This window comes from Daktulosphaira vitifoliae, unplaced genomic scaffold (genome assembly GCF_025091365.1).
Source record: "Daktulosphaira vitifoliae isolate Bord-2020 unplaced genomic scaffold, ASM2509136v1 Scaffold_4, whole genome shotgun sequence".
NCBI classification, from domain to species: Eukaryota; Metazoa; Arthropoda; class Insecta; order Hemiptera; family Phylloxeridae; genus Daktulosphaira; species Daktulosphaira vitifoliae.
The window spans coordinates 15,792,156-15,805,130 of NW_026099575.1; the positions used below are offsets into that span (position 1 = coordinate 15,792,156).

Genomic DNA, 12,975 nt, shown 5'->3' on the forward strand with positions numbered 1-12,975 from the left:
ACATTTCAATTTTTCTCTAGGATTTCAGTTATAACCTTAAATTAAATGAAGATAATTTTTTTAACAAACCAAAGATTTCAATTGAAGAAATTTAAGCTTTGATTAATAAACTAAAATAATTATAGACATTACATGCTCATAGTTCAAAATCAAAATCTGATAGACCATCAAGTATTTATTAATTCACTCAAATATTAATTATAATGAATAAAATATAAGTATACAACTGTAATGTAACAAAATTATTTTAGACAGATACATATTTTATTTTGATTTAAAGTTAAACTATATATAATATGTTTCATATACATGTGTCACATATATGACTGTTTCACTTATTCAGCATTATCTTTTTCTTCAATGACAGTATCAGGTTCTAAAGTTTCTTCTTTTATTATAGATTTCTAAAATAAAATAAATTAATAATACAAATGAAAATTTGTACAGTAAACATCGAAATTTAAAGGGAAGTAGACATATAGATTAAATAAATACATCTAAAACTAAATTTTAGTTAGACAAAAATGTAATTTAAGAATGTGCCAAAATAATGAATTTATTAAAAAGTTTTAAGGTTATTATTTTAGGGGTATATTTTATTGCTGATGGTATTTTAAAATTTCTTTAATATTATTTTTACGAACACTTATTAACATATGTGTTAATATATATTAATTACATTAATTAATAATATCTCATTGTTTATGAATTAGAATTGTTAAACAATATATTGAAAAATGTAAGGTGTATGTATATTGTAATGTATGATGATGTTTTTATATTATTAGCTTGTGGGCGATTTTTTTGAGTAGGAATACATTTATTTTCCTATGATTTATTGTAATTATTAGAACCTTTTGAATTTTAAGGTGCTGTAGTTTATTATTCTAATAAAACTAATTAAGTTCAAGTAATTACAAATATTAAAGGTATCATTTATGTTTTTTATTCAGTTATTATTATTTTATAGACTATAGAAAGTGAGTCACAAAGATATGATAAATCCAATAACTTATAATCTAATGACCATTTTACTGTAACTTTTTTTTTTTTTTTTTTAAAGCTATTTTTTGAGTCCATTTCTTGCCAACTTTTTTGAAGGGTTGATGAAAATTTTAGGTTAAAAATTTATTGAGATAAATGCATTCATTACATAATGTGGACAACCTTTTCACTACCTGCTCTATATATTAAAATGGTTGTAACTTAATAGGTACTAATCCTTAACTTGTTATTGATCCATAAACTTTTTTTTATAAAAAAAAGCTCTATTGAATTTGTAAAAATTTTAATTTAATTTTTTTTTTTTTTTAAAGATAAATATTAAAAAGTTTGTTTAAAATGTAATAAAAAAAAAAAAAAAAAAATACAGCATAATTATTATTGAATTTGTCAAAACTATGCGACTTACTTTGTACATAATAATAACTATTATGATATTGCAAATTTCATTAATAAGATTTATAAATTATTTGTGACTTATTTTATTTTAAATAAAATACATATTTGAAATATAATCCCAATTTATTATTAAAATTTTTGCTAATACATAAATTTTAATCCTTTATACAGAAGATTTATTTTGATTTAAATTTTTTCTGTATAAAATTTTTTATTTTGGTCAGATAAAAAGCATTTAATGGAAAAAAATTACCTCTTTATGAACAGTAGAATGATGATAAAATACCATACTGATTCCTGCACTCCAGCACTGTTTTAAAACTGGATCAACTAACCATCTTTTGTCAGCGCAATGGTTCCAACAAGACAAATCATTGGTACAATCACTATCTACTGGAGGTCCTTTTGTTTGAATATTATTAACACATCGTGTACATTTTATTCTTTAAAAATAAAAAATAGATTTAAATGATCATAAAGTGAAAGGTGTAAATTTTTGAGGTTAATATTACAGGAAAAACATTTTTGCTTTATTTTCTATAATTCAGTTAAACAGTTATTAAAAATAAATTTTGTTGTCTCCATGGAAAAACCCTGCAACACATTTTTTTTGAAATTATTTAGAAAAGAAAAAACTTCTTTCGTATAGCTAACAATTTAAATAGGGTTATAATACACAATTATATATAGAAATAATAGAGATATTTTATTACATAAAGTGTTTTAAATATAAACTAATACTATATTAGCAGTGGATAATGGAGGATATACACAGGTATTATAAGCATGATTACAAGATAATATAAGTGTGGCCAATTATATTTCAGTTAGAAAACAAAAAATATTCTTCACAACATCAAATAATAATATCAAAAATAAAATTTTTTTTACTTGTCATGAGTATCACTAATAGTATTTTGATGAAGAAAGAATAAAGCACGCAATTCTGATGCTGAAAAATGTCTAGCAACATCCTCTTCACAGTCAACAACACTTGAACTTAATGCTTTTTTATGGGCTTGTCTCTGCATCATCTTTTCTTCTATAGTACCAGTCTAAAATTCCGTAAAAATTAGAATATTTGATATATTTTATACTTTTTTAAAAATTACAGCTAAAAACCGATAAACAAAACATGGTTTCTTCTGACCATCTCTCCACACTCTAGCCATAGCTTGATCATCATTAGCTGGATTCCAATCAGGATCAAACATTACTAAGCGGTTAGCCCCAATCAAATTCAAACCACAACCTCCAGCTTTGGAACTCAACATAAATAAAAATGTACCACTTGTTGGACTATTAATATCATCAACAGCCTAAAAGACAATAAATATAAATATTAATTTTAGTACAATATAGTTTAAAATAATTTTTAAGTATAATAAGAATAGTAGAAAATTGACATTTTAGGTCTACAATTGAAGAGGCCAGTGCAATAACTGTAGTTATTGCAGCCATGGCTATCTCCATTTTTTGAAATAGTCCAGAAGATAATAAAAATTCTATTATATATACTATATATTACATATCCCTATTTTTATTTTATTAGTTTTTATAGTGAAAGGATTTGCCCATTGATTATACAAAATTGTCAAAAAAGGGATTCTCTATTAGAGAATACAAAAAGTAAATTTCAAAAAAAAAAAGTGGAGAGATAAAATTTATTAAAAAATTTTTTTTCAATGTACTACTAGTTAGTATATTTAATATACTAACTAGTAGTACATTGAACTTTACAAAATTAAAAAGATCAAATAACTATAAAAGAATGATTATTTCTCATATATTTTAAGTTAGTTCTATAATATAAGATAATTTTCCTTATTGTTTTAAATGATACAATAATTGAATGAAATTAAATGCAAAAATTATTAGAAAAACATACTTTAGCTCTTTTTTTAGCAGTCATTGATCCATCTAGTCTTACATATGTGTAGTTGCGAAACTTGGCTAGTCTTTCAAATAATTCTAATGTTTGAGTATAGTTAGAAATTAATACTACTCGATCAGTTGTAGTTGATTTTATAACAGCTAGCATAGTGTCTAGAACCATTAATTTAGATGATAATTCAATCATCAGTCTATTTCTAAAATAAAAGATTAATGAATAATAATAATTATAAATTAACAGCTGTGAATTGGGTAAACGACTAAGATAACAAACTTAAATTTATAATATATTGGTAATTTTTTTTTAATTTTAAAATAAATAATTATAAGTACCTAAATAACTAATGACTATCAAACCTCGGAATTTATATAACAAAGAAAAATGTTTGAAAATTTATTTAGGCTATTAATGATAAAATGAATTTTTTTGTTTCAGGGTTAATACAAGTAAATCAAACATTAGAAGAAATGAAATACAATAGAATACAATATACTACAATTTATTATTTGGTAAATGGATTTAAATGTGTTTATAGATCTTTCTTAAGCTATTTTAAAAAAGACAAGTTTTCTCAAATTTATTGCAAGTATACGGAGTGATTTTGTTATTGTAAACTATTAAATTAATTGAAAAAAAAACTATAATGTAATTTTTTTTTTCTTGATTTTTATTAGTTACATGTTTTTTTAATTTATCAGTCATAAAATAATTTTGATGTTCATCCCTCATGTATAAGTGTAGTAATTTCATTTATTTATACTGGAATGTACATATTAATTAGCTTATTTATTAGTTAATGATCTAATTAAGCAAATTACTGGTCTATAACAACTTTTGGACAAGTATTTCAGAAGTTTTTAATAATTTAATGTTATGGCTAGAGGTGAAGTGCGGGTTTTGTTATTTATGTCACTAGATATCTTAAGTATTGAATAAATTAATTTCAAAAAATTTATAATTTTATTAAAATTAAAATTATTTAACCTAAAGTTAAAAATCTTATTGATTATTAATAGAATTACCCATATATACACGAATAAATGTAGGAGGGAATGAGTGGTAGGCCCCTCTTGACTTCTAGCTAAAAAAGCTATAAAAATGCAGATAGAAAGTAGGACTATTTCAACTTAACTTTTGAAAATGTTCCGGAAAGTCTGATACTTTTATATATATCTTAAATTAAAGCTAATCTACTATACTTTATCATGGAAAAAAAAAATTTTCGGACTTTATTTTATCTTCATGTTGAAAACAGATATCAAATTTAATAAAAAAAAATATGATTTTTGTAAAAAAATTCTTTTTTATATATTTAACTTTATAACGCTATAACTTTTTGAAAAATGTATGGATCATTATAATTTTTTTAAGATAAGTAATATTTATATTCTTCTTTTATGCGACATACCTTTTTTTAAATAAAATCATTTCCCTTTATATATTTATATGCTATAAATATAATTAATATACAGGGTGATTTTTTTTATCATAACCCACTCAATTACTTACAGAATAATAATAATTTAAAAAATTTTTTTTATTAATATCTTTAGTTACACATTATTCTTGAATTATTAATTATGTAATACTTTTTCAGTTCATCCCTTATGCCTGGTAAGGGTGTCAACTTTGTTTTTTTAAATGGTAACACATATTTTTAATTTAATAAAATGTTCGAGTTTTTAATTCAATAATAAATGGCATTTGAATTTTTAATAAAACTTAATTTGTTTATTAGATATAATCATTTAAAGTTTCAAATTTTTGAGTTAATATATAGGTATAATACACAAGGGATTACAAATACAGGTAGCTAATTGGTTTTTTATGATATTGCTATCACAGTCACGGATTGTTTATTATCAATTATGACTATCAATAGATATACTTTTTGTATTGTCAGTTAGTGTATTTATAAACTCACAACAATGTACCTTACTATCATTGATAATAACAATGCTGTGTACCTGCTAATATAGATGTCATAAAAAACCAATTATCTACCTGTATTTGTAATCCCTTGTGTATTATACCTATATATTAACTCAAAAATTTGAAACTTTAAATGTTTATATCTAATAAACAAATTAAGTTTTATTAAAAATTCAAATGCCATTTATTATTGAATTAAAAACTCGAACATTTTATTAAATTAAAAATATGTGTTACCATTTAAAAAAACAAAGTTGACCCCCTTCCAAGGCATAAGGGATGAACTTAAAAAGTATTACATAGTTAATAATTCAAGAATAATGTGTAACTAAAGATAGTAATAATAAAAAAAATTTATATTATTATTATTCTGTAAGTAATTGAGTGGGTTATGATAAAAAAATCACCCTGTATATATATTTATGTTACACTTATAAATCATAAAACTTGTAATCAGGATATAAATAAGGAAATAGGAGATCATGTAGTTTTTGGAATAATCCACTAGTTTTTAAAATTAAACACTATCTACAGATTTGCATCGAAGCGTTTTTTATAACAGTGATTTTAATCACTGTCAGATACTATTATATTTGACTCAACTATGCTACGTCTTCACTGTACTGGGTTTTTTTTTAAATTATTTAAATGAGTATAAAATCCCTAAAAAGAGTTTCTATCTGATAGTATTTTCTGTCTAATAGAAATTAAGGTTATCTTATATGAAATTAATTATCTAAACTCATATCAAATAGCTACAAAATATACTGTATAACAATCTAAATATTGCCATAAGGATTAAACCAAACAAATTTCTGATAGACCCCATACAATGTTTTTAAATATGGTATTTATATTAGCTGTATGTAAAATTTAACAAGAAAAAAAATACTGTTCTGTATGGTTATGCTTGAGATATTTAACTAGTCATATAAATCTAATTTATTTCATTTTTTAATAATTAATACATTTATTACTTTGTTTGAGCAGCAATGTATGACACAGGTAATAACTCTTTAGCATTTTCAAAACCATCAGTTCCTTTCATGACCTTATCAAAAATAAGGTCTGGATGAGCACACAACTTTTTTAATAAAGTGATTGCTGCCAATGCATTACTAGTTACTTTTCCATCATTACCTATTAGTTAAAATTTGTTTTTAATTCTATGTATTTTTTATAAACAGTGTTCAGTAAGTAAGGAGACAGGTCAATTGTTATAAACAATGAAAACAATAGAAACCCATTTCCTTAAGTACTGAACACCCCATATATGGCTTTCTCAGCTATAATAATGTTGCATCAGATTGACAGAAAGTACACAAATCCTGTCAAATCATAGTTAGGTAGATTCAACCTCAAATAGTTGAGATAGAATTAAAGAGATAAAATATATTTTTATATAAAAAAAATGTAAGGTAAAGACTACTAAATTTAACCTCACAATTTTTTTCATAAATTTGCACCTATGTGGCATGCTTTTTTTGAATAGGAGCATATGATTCTCGGTTTCTTTCAACTATTTAAATAATTTAATATATAATTATAAAATATTTCAAATCTATCATATTTTTAATAAAACTATTAAAATAATAGAAAAAGTTTTCTTTTTTTAATTTGTGTCTTTAGACCAAAGATATAGCTTTGTTAGTACCTAAAATGGACTTAAATTGATGTTTCTTTATGATAAAATTAGTGTATTTATAAATATTGAAGCGTATGGGGTACTATTTAAATTTTTTGAAGATTTTGCTTAAGAAATAGTTTAATTTGATGCTTACTTTTTATGGATTTTGTAACCATGTCAGATTTAAGCAGATGTTGGTATAAATGATTTTGTAAAGGTGTTAGTTTTATGCACACTACATGCTCAGTTTTAACAGGCAAATATTTTGAAAGTAAAGCTGAAGTTCTCCTTATAAGACATCTATTAACTAAAGCAATTAATTGTTCTAATCTTTCTGTTGCTTTCTGACGTTCAGAGTCTGTAGCACAAGAATCTTGCCCACGGACAATTGGTGTTTCATATTGTCGCCGAAATTCTTGAGCTGTTCCTAATATCCCTTCATTTACAAAATGTACTAAACTAAAATATTCAAGCAAATCATTTTGAATAGGAGTTCCTGATAATAAAACACGCCTTTTTGCCTTTAATGACATCAGTGCTCGGTAAGTTTGATTTTCACAATTTTTTAATCTATGTCCCTAATAGAGTTATGTATAAATGACATTGGCAAGTTTATATGAAATTAATTAGTACTTGTTTACCTACTTCGTCACATAATACAAGTCCAATATCATCAGCATTTTGCAGCATGTTTGCATGACTACGGAAAGTTTCATAAGATATAACTAAAATTGGATCAATTGTTCGACGTCCTTTAGCTTGAACAAATCCAGTGATAACTTTGTCAACTTGTTCTTTTCCACCTCCATCAACAGGCAGAGCTCCAATACGACCTCCAAGCCATTTTTTTATTTCATTACACCAATTCTGAAAATATTTTTTTTATATTGATTAACGTTGAACAAAACAATCTGTTAGAAGACATAATACATTCAAAACATGCAATCTACAAAAGCTTTAACATATTCATGATAATTAGAGTTTAAGTTATAACATAAAATTCAAACATTGAAATATAAGTACAATTAACTGGTTTATAATTGTTCTATGGATACAAGTATTTAGAGGGACGATGTGGCCAAGTTGGTAATGAGGCAGTGCTTGACGAGCACTGTCTCGGGTTCAAAACTCAGTCACAGATGGCTTCATTTGCTGAACGAGAGATCAGTTCGTTAATTGGAGTCACTATCCCTCTCTCTGGCTTTGGACTAACCACACATCTCGGAATATCAATGGTTTAGAAAACTCCTCCTATGAGGGAGGCCGCTACGGGCTTATAAAGCGTTAAAAAAATAATAATAATAAGTATTTATACTTGTTATAAAAAATATTAAGTGAATACATTAAAGTTTTAATTAATGGAGATTGAGTGATTAATTAAAAATAAAAATTTCCAAGTTTCTGTGTATAGTTAGTGTAGTTATACCTTGACTAAAGAACTTGGAGTTACAATAATAGCTTTAAAAATAGTAGGTGATGCATCAGGTCCTTGTTTTAATAATGTCCACATTAAAGTAATGCACTGAAGAGTTTTACCTAAACCCATTTCATCTGCCATTATACATCCATAAGCACCTTCTATTCGTACACCCGTTACACATTCATACATAAACTTCACTCCCTAAATTTAAATGATGAAATTTCAGTTAATATTAAGTTTGTAAATAGCTTTTATAGCAATTAATAAATTAAGCAAATAAAAAAAATAAATTAATAACTATGTTGATTCATAGAAAAAATAAATGTCAAAATAATATTTTACTTTTCCTATAAAAGAAATTTTTTTTAAATTAATATTTGGCATTTAATTAATTATACAATAAAATGCATAAAGTTATTTAAGTGTTTTATTTATCAAAAAAAAAAAAACATTACTTTAATTATATTTTTCACTTATAAGATAAAAAGAAATTAACATTTTTTAATATTTAATATTCTAAAAATATTTTATTTTTGATCACTATTCCCTCGTATAATTCTTCCATATACATTTTCAACCTCTCTACTACCTTTTCATTTTCAAATAGAATTTGTCCATGTTTATCTATAACTATGTTGCTGGATTTTTAATTTTATTATAGACTTTGTCTATATTGTTACTTAGTATATTACACCCTATTTCTTGTATGTTTTGATTTAGCCAACATTCTTTTGCTAGACAGCATTTTATTGTTCCTTCAGTTTTTTACCGATTCATGTAAATTGTAATCTCTGTTCCTTAATTTGTTCTTTCTTTCTATTAATTTAAGAATTTTTCCAGTCATCCATGAAGTTCTCGGTTCTATTTTATTTTTACAAATTATTCAATCTGCTACTCTAGTAGCATTTAAATTGCTCATTTAAATTCTTTTAGAATTCTTTGATTATATTTTAGTCTTTTAGTTTTACAATGCAATATTTCTTTTAATTTGTTACTTTGGTTCTTNTGATTATATTTTAGTCTTTTAGTTTTACAATGCAATATTTCTTTTAATTTGTTACTTTGGTTCTTTTCTTTAATTTGATGTTGTATTGTACCATCACATATCCTGGGTGGGTGTAGCTAGATTTGTTTTGATTTCTGAACTTAGTTTTTATGAATATAAAATCTATTTGATACTGACTTTTATCTCTAGGTGCTTTTCATGTGTATTTTCTTCATAACGGAACTTCAAAGTATGTATTTGTTTAGTTTTAGTTATTAGTGAGGTGGACATAATGCCCATTTACTCAGACCTATTGTTCCATTGTACACACCTTATACCGAATTATCTTCATTCGGTTTAAACACCAAAGTTTTATTACATTATACTTATAATTATATAAAGAGTGGACTATCTCAAGTAACCCCCTGTGGTAACCAAAGAGTTCTATCTTCTGGCAAAGTTAAGTATCTCACTGGGTCTTAAATTTTTGATATCTTCAATGTATTTGTTACATCAGTTCCTATTGTTCACAAAACTATCAATCTTGTCCCTCTTTTGTTTGTTTTCCCTAGTCCATATTTTTCTGAGAAGGTACTTTTTTCATAGCCTATTGAGGCGTTAAAATCACCTATGATAAATATGCTTGAGTTGCATTCTATTAGTTGTATGAGTTCTTCAATCTGTTTGTATGTTTAATCAATTTAAATATAAAATCATTAACATATAATGATTTGATTTGTACATTATTTCTTATTCATTATAAAAATAAATATGATAACTTAAAAATTTAAATTTAAATAAAAACATAATATTTATTAACTTCTCTTTGATGAGGTCTCAATATTTTCGACAAAGTTGGATCAACGACAACATGGACTTTAATTTTATCTCTAAAAATAGAATTGAATTAAAACATTTTAATTATTAACTATGTTGATGAACAACTTACTTATCAATTTTTAAAAGTTCATTTGCACTAATTTGTGGAGGAGTATATAAAATTAATGCATCAGGTATACTAGGATCATGTAAAGGTCGTCTAACACCATCACGTCGAACACCTAAAGCTCTATTGAAGCTATTGCCAGACCAATTTGCTATTGGAACTTTAAATGGCTTAGCCAATATACTTCTAATTTTTTGTTCCTAATAATTTAGTTGATATTTTAGTAAAAAACATTAATTTTACTTGAATTGGTTAAATTTAGAAATTGATGATCACATACAAAGTCTTAAAAATTATTAATTATGAAAGTATCTTGAATAAGTACAAACAATAATTACTATTCTTATTTTTTTTAATTTGTTATTTAGTCAAGCAATTTTTTATGCATTTGTATTAATTACACTAACAGTGAAGCAAAAAAATTATTTTTTAGTTTTAACTAAATGTAATTGCACCCTTTGGTTTTTATACTACAAATTATTAAGCAATGTAAATAAATAAATCAGGGTTGGAAAAAAACCTGGTTTGTTTCATCAAATTTTAAATTACTAATCAAAGAAAAATATATTCCCCAAAACTATAATAATCAAACTAAATTAAAATAGATAGTTTTGATATTTATTTTATTTGTGTAATCAACTCACATAATCAGAAATATTTAGAGAACATTTATCATCATTATTTGATGTTACTTCTTGTTTTGGAGATGTCATATATTTCATACATTTTGTTGCTTGATTTGAATCACTTAAAGGTCGTTTACTTGCTTGGCTAGGCGCTAAACTTCGACGCTAGTAAATTAAAAAAATTATATTTTAATTAAAAATAAATTCAACAATAATATGAATCAGTGTTATACAGTTAACATTTTTAATTTTATTGTAATAAAAAATGAAACAGGTATTTAATATGAATATTTAGTTATGGAAATATAAGTTTTAATATTAATAATAAACTATGATAATTTAAAAGATATTAAGATTCACCAATGCAGGTAAAAAAAATACCACTGCAAAATTAACTTTTACAAAAAAAATTTTAGTTCAATTTAAGGCTTAAATAAATTTGATCATAAATATCAAGGATACATTTTTTTCAATTATAGTAGCATAACAAAATTATTTTTTAGATTGGTGTTTATAATTAAAAATGGTTTTAATGATTTTTTTTTTTTCATTAAATACTCATTAAAATTCAAGAATTAGTATCCCACTTTAATTTAATGAGCAAAAATAACCTTATTCATAATTATAGTTGCTATTTCTAGAATTAAATTATTCAACTTCTCATCATATATTTTAATCAGAAGTTAATTATTTTATAACTCTATCCTACTCTACTAATATTTGTTTAGGAGTTTCCAGATGAATAGCAGTATTTTTTTAATAATTAAGCATTAACATTATTTATATTTTTTGATAATTAATTTCAACAGTATATCAAAATTTGTTTAATAAAATAAAATAACAGTTTTTTATACTTACCATGATAGGCATTGATTTTAAAACGATATAAGTATCATATTTATAATGTTTACACCGTTCAAATGATTAAGCAATTATATTTCTTAAGAAATATTTTTATGTTATCAAGTCTCCAAAATGTTTTCTGAAACACAAATATGTTATCACAAAAAAGTATAAAATAAATAATTGGTTAATAGAATGTATTTGAGGGAGGTTATTTAGTATATATAGTTACCATTTTTTTTAACTTCAGAGAACCAATTGTTATACAGTCAATCATAATTAGGTATAATACAATTTAACTATTGAAAAATTTTAAATAAAATTAATTCTCAACTAAATCAATTCTAATTAAACTAATTAATCTCTTAGCATACTTATTTTTAGAAATAATAATTCAAATTAATCATAATACGCTTGATATATCATACATTTTTCTTCATGTATTAAAAAGTATTACAATTGCAATATAAAGATGGATTATAATTTAATAAAACTTTTATACTTATATTATAGCAATAGGAGTAAAAACAATAGGATGATCCAATACTTAACAAACCCAGAAATAATAATAGGATTTCTACATATTAAAAAATATCTATATTTTTGGGTATAAAAATATATTATTGGGTTATTAATTTTAAGTCATATACTTTTTATTTTTAGCATCTATGATTATATATATAAAAAAAAAGAAAAAATAATTATTTTGATTTTATTTTCATTTTAAGTATTTAATTCACCTAAGCTTATGTTTAGTAATATTATTCAATATTGTTAATAAATATTATATATCTACCTCAATAATAAAAATGTTGTATACTTATTTGAAAGAACATTAATTTTCAAATGTAACATCAATTTAATCTAAAACTGAATTAAAATTTCCACCTGAATAAACTACAATTAAAATTACTAGTTTATGCAATCCGAATTATCTATATGGAAATAACTTGTTATTAAATAACAAAAATTATTTAAGAGTTAACATTTGATTAATTGAATAAACACTAACATTAAAATTTAATTTTCTTTAGTCTACTTTGATATAATGAAATTAAAGGTCCTCTACATTTCAAATATACAGTGTACAGAATGAAGTTGTCAGTGAATTAATTGTAAATTTTCTTTCAGTATTATTTATTAATGCTAATTATTTTTTTAACAAATTTAAATTACATTTAAATGTTTAAATTTAATTAATTAATTAAACTTAAAATATATTAAACAGAAATTAAACGAAATTTACTGTAAAATCTTGAGTAATAAACAGAATGAAACTAGTAACAACAGTTGGTTTTTTA

General features: G+C 23.6%; 1 protein-coding gene across 3 annotated transcripts; it reads right to left on the reverse strand.

Annotated features, from left to right (window-relative positions):
* Nucleotides 1–133: 133 nt before the first annotated feature.
* Nucleotides 134–12,651, reverse strand: LOC126904329 (DNA repair and recombination protein RAD54-like). Of its 3 annotated transcripts, none has more exons than XM_050683305.1 (14): nucleotides 12,471–12,647; nucleotides 11,690–11,813; nucleotides 10,850–10,996; nucleotides 10,209–10,405; nucleotides 10,080–10,149; nucleotides 8,281–8,475; nucleotides 7,500–7,721; nucleotides 7,009–7,432; nucleotides 6,205–6,367; nucleotides 3,290–3,491; nucleotides 2,514–2,720; nucleotides 2,293–2,456; nucleotides 1,655–1,844; nucleotides 134–404 (listed from the first exon to the last, which is right to left on the reverse strand). In XM_050683305.1, the coding sequence occupies exons 2-14, from the start codon at nucleotides 11,699–11,701 to the stop codon at nucleotides 336–338; spliced, it is 2,262 nt and encodes a 753-aa protein (XP_050539262.1). In that variant the 5' UTR covers nucleotides 11,702–11,813; nucleotides 12,471–12,647; the 3' UTR covers nucleotides 134–335. The 3 variants fall into 3 exon arrangements, with proteins under 3 accessions (XP_050539262.1, XP_050539263.1, XP_050539264.1); XM_050683306.1 differs by lacking the exon at nucleotides 12,471–12,647 and adding an exon at nucleotides 11,907–11,973; XM_050683307.1 differs by lacking the exon at nucleotides 8,281–8,475 and having other exon boundaries at nucleotides 12,471–12,651.
* Nucleotides 12,652–12,975: the final 324 nt, after the last annotated feature.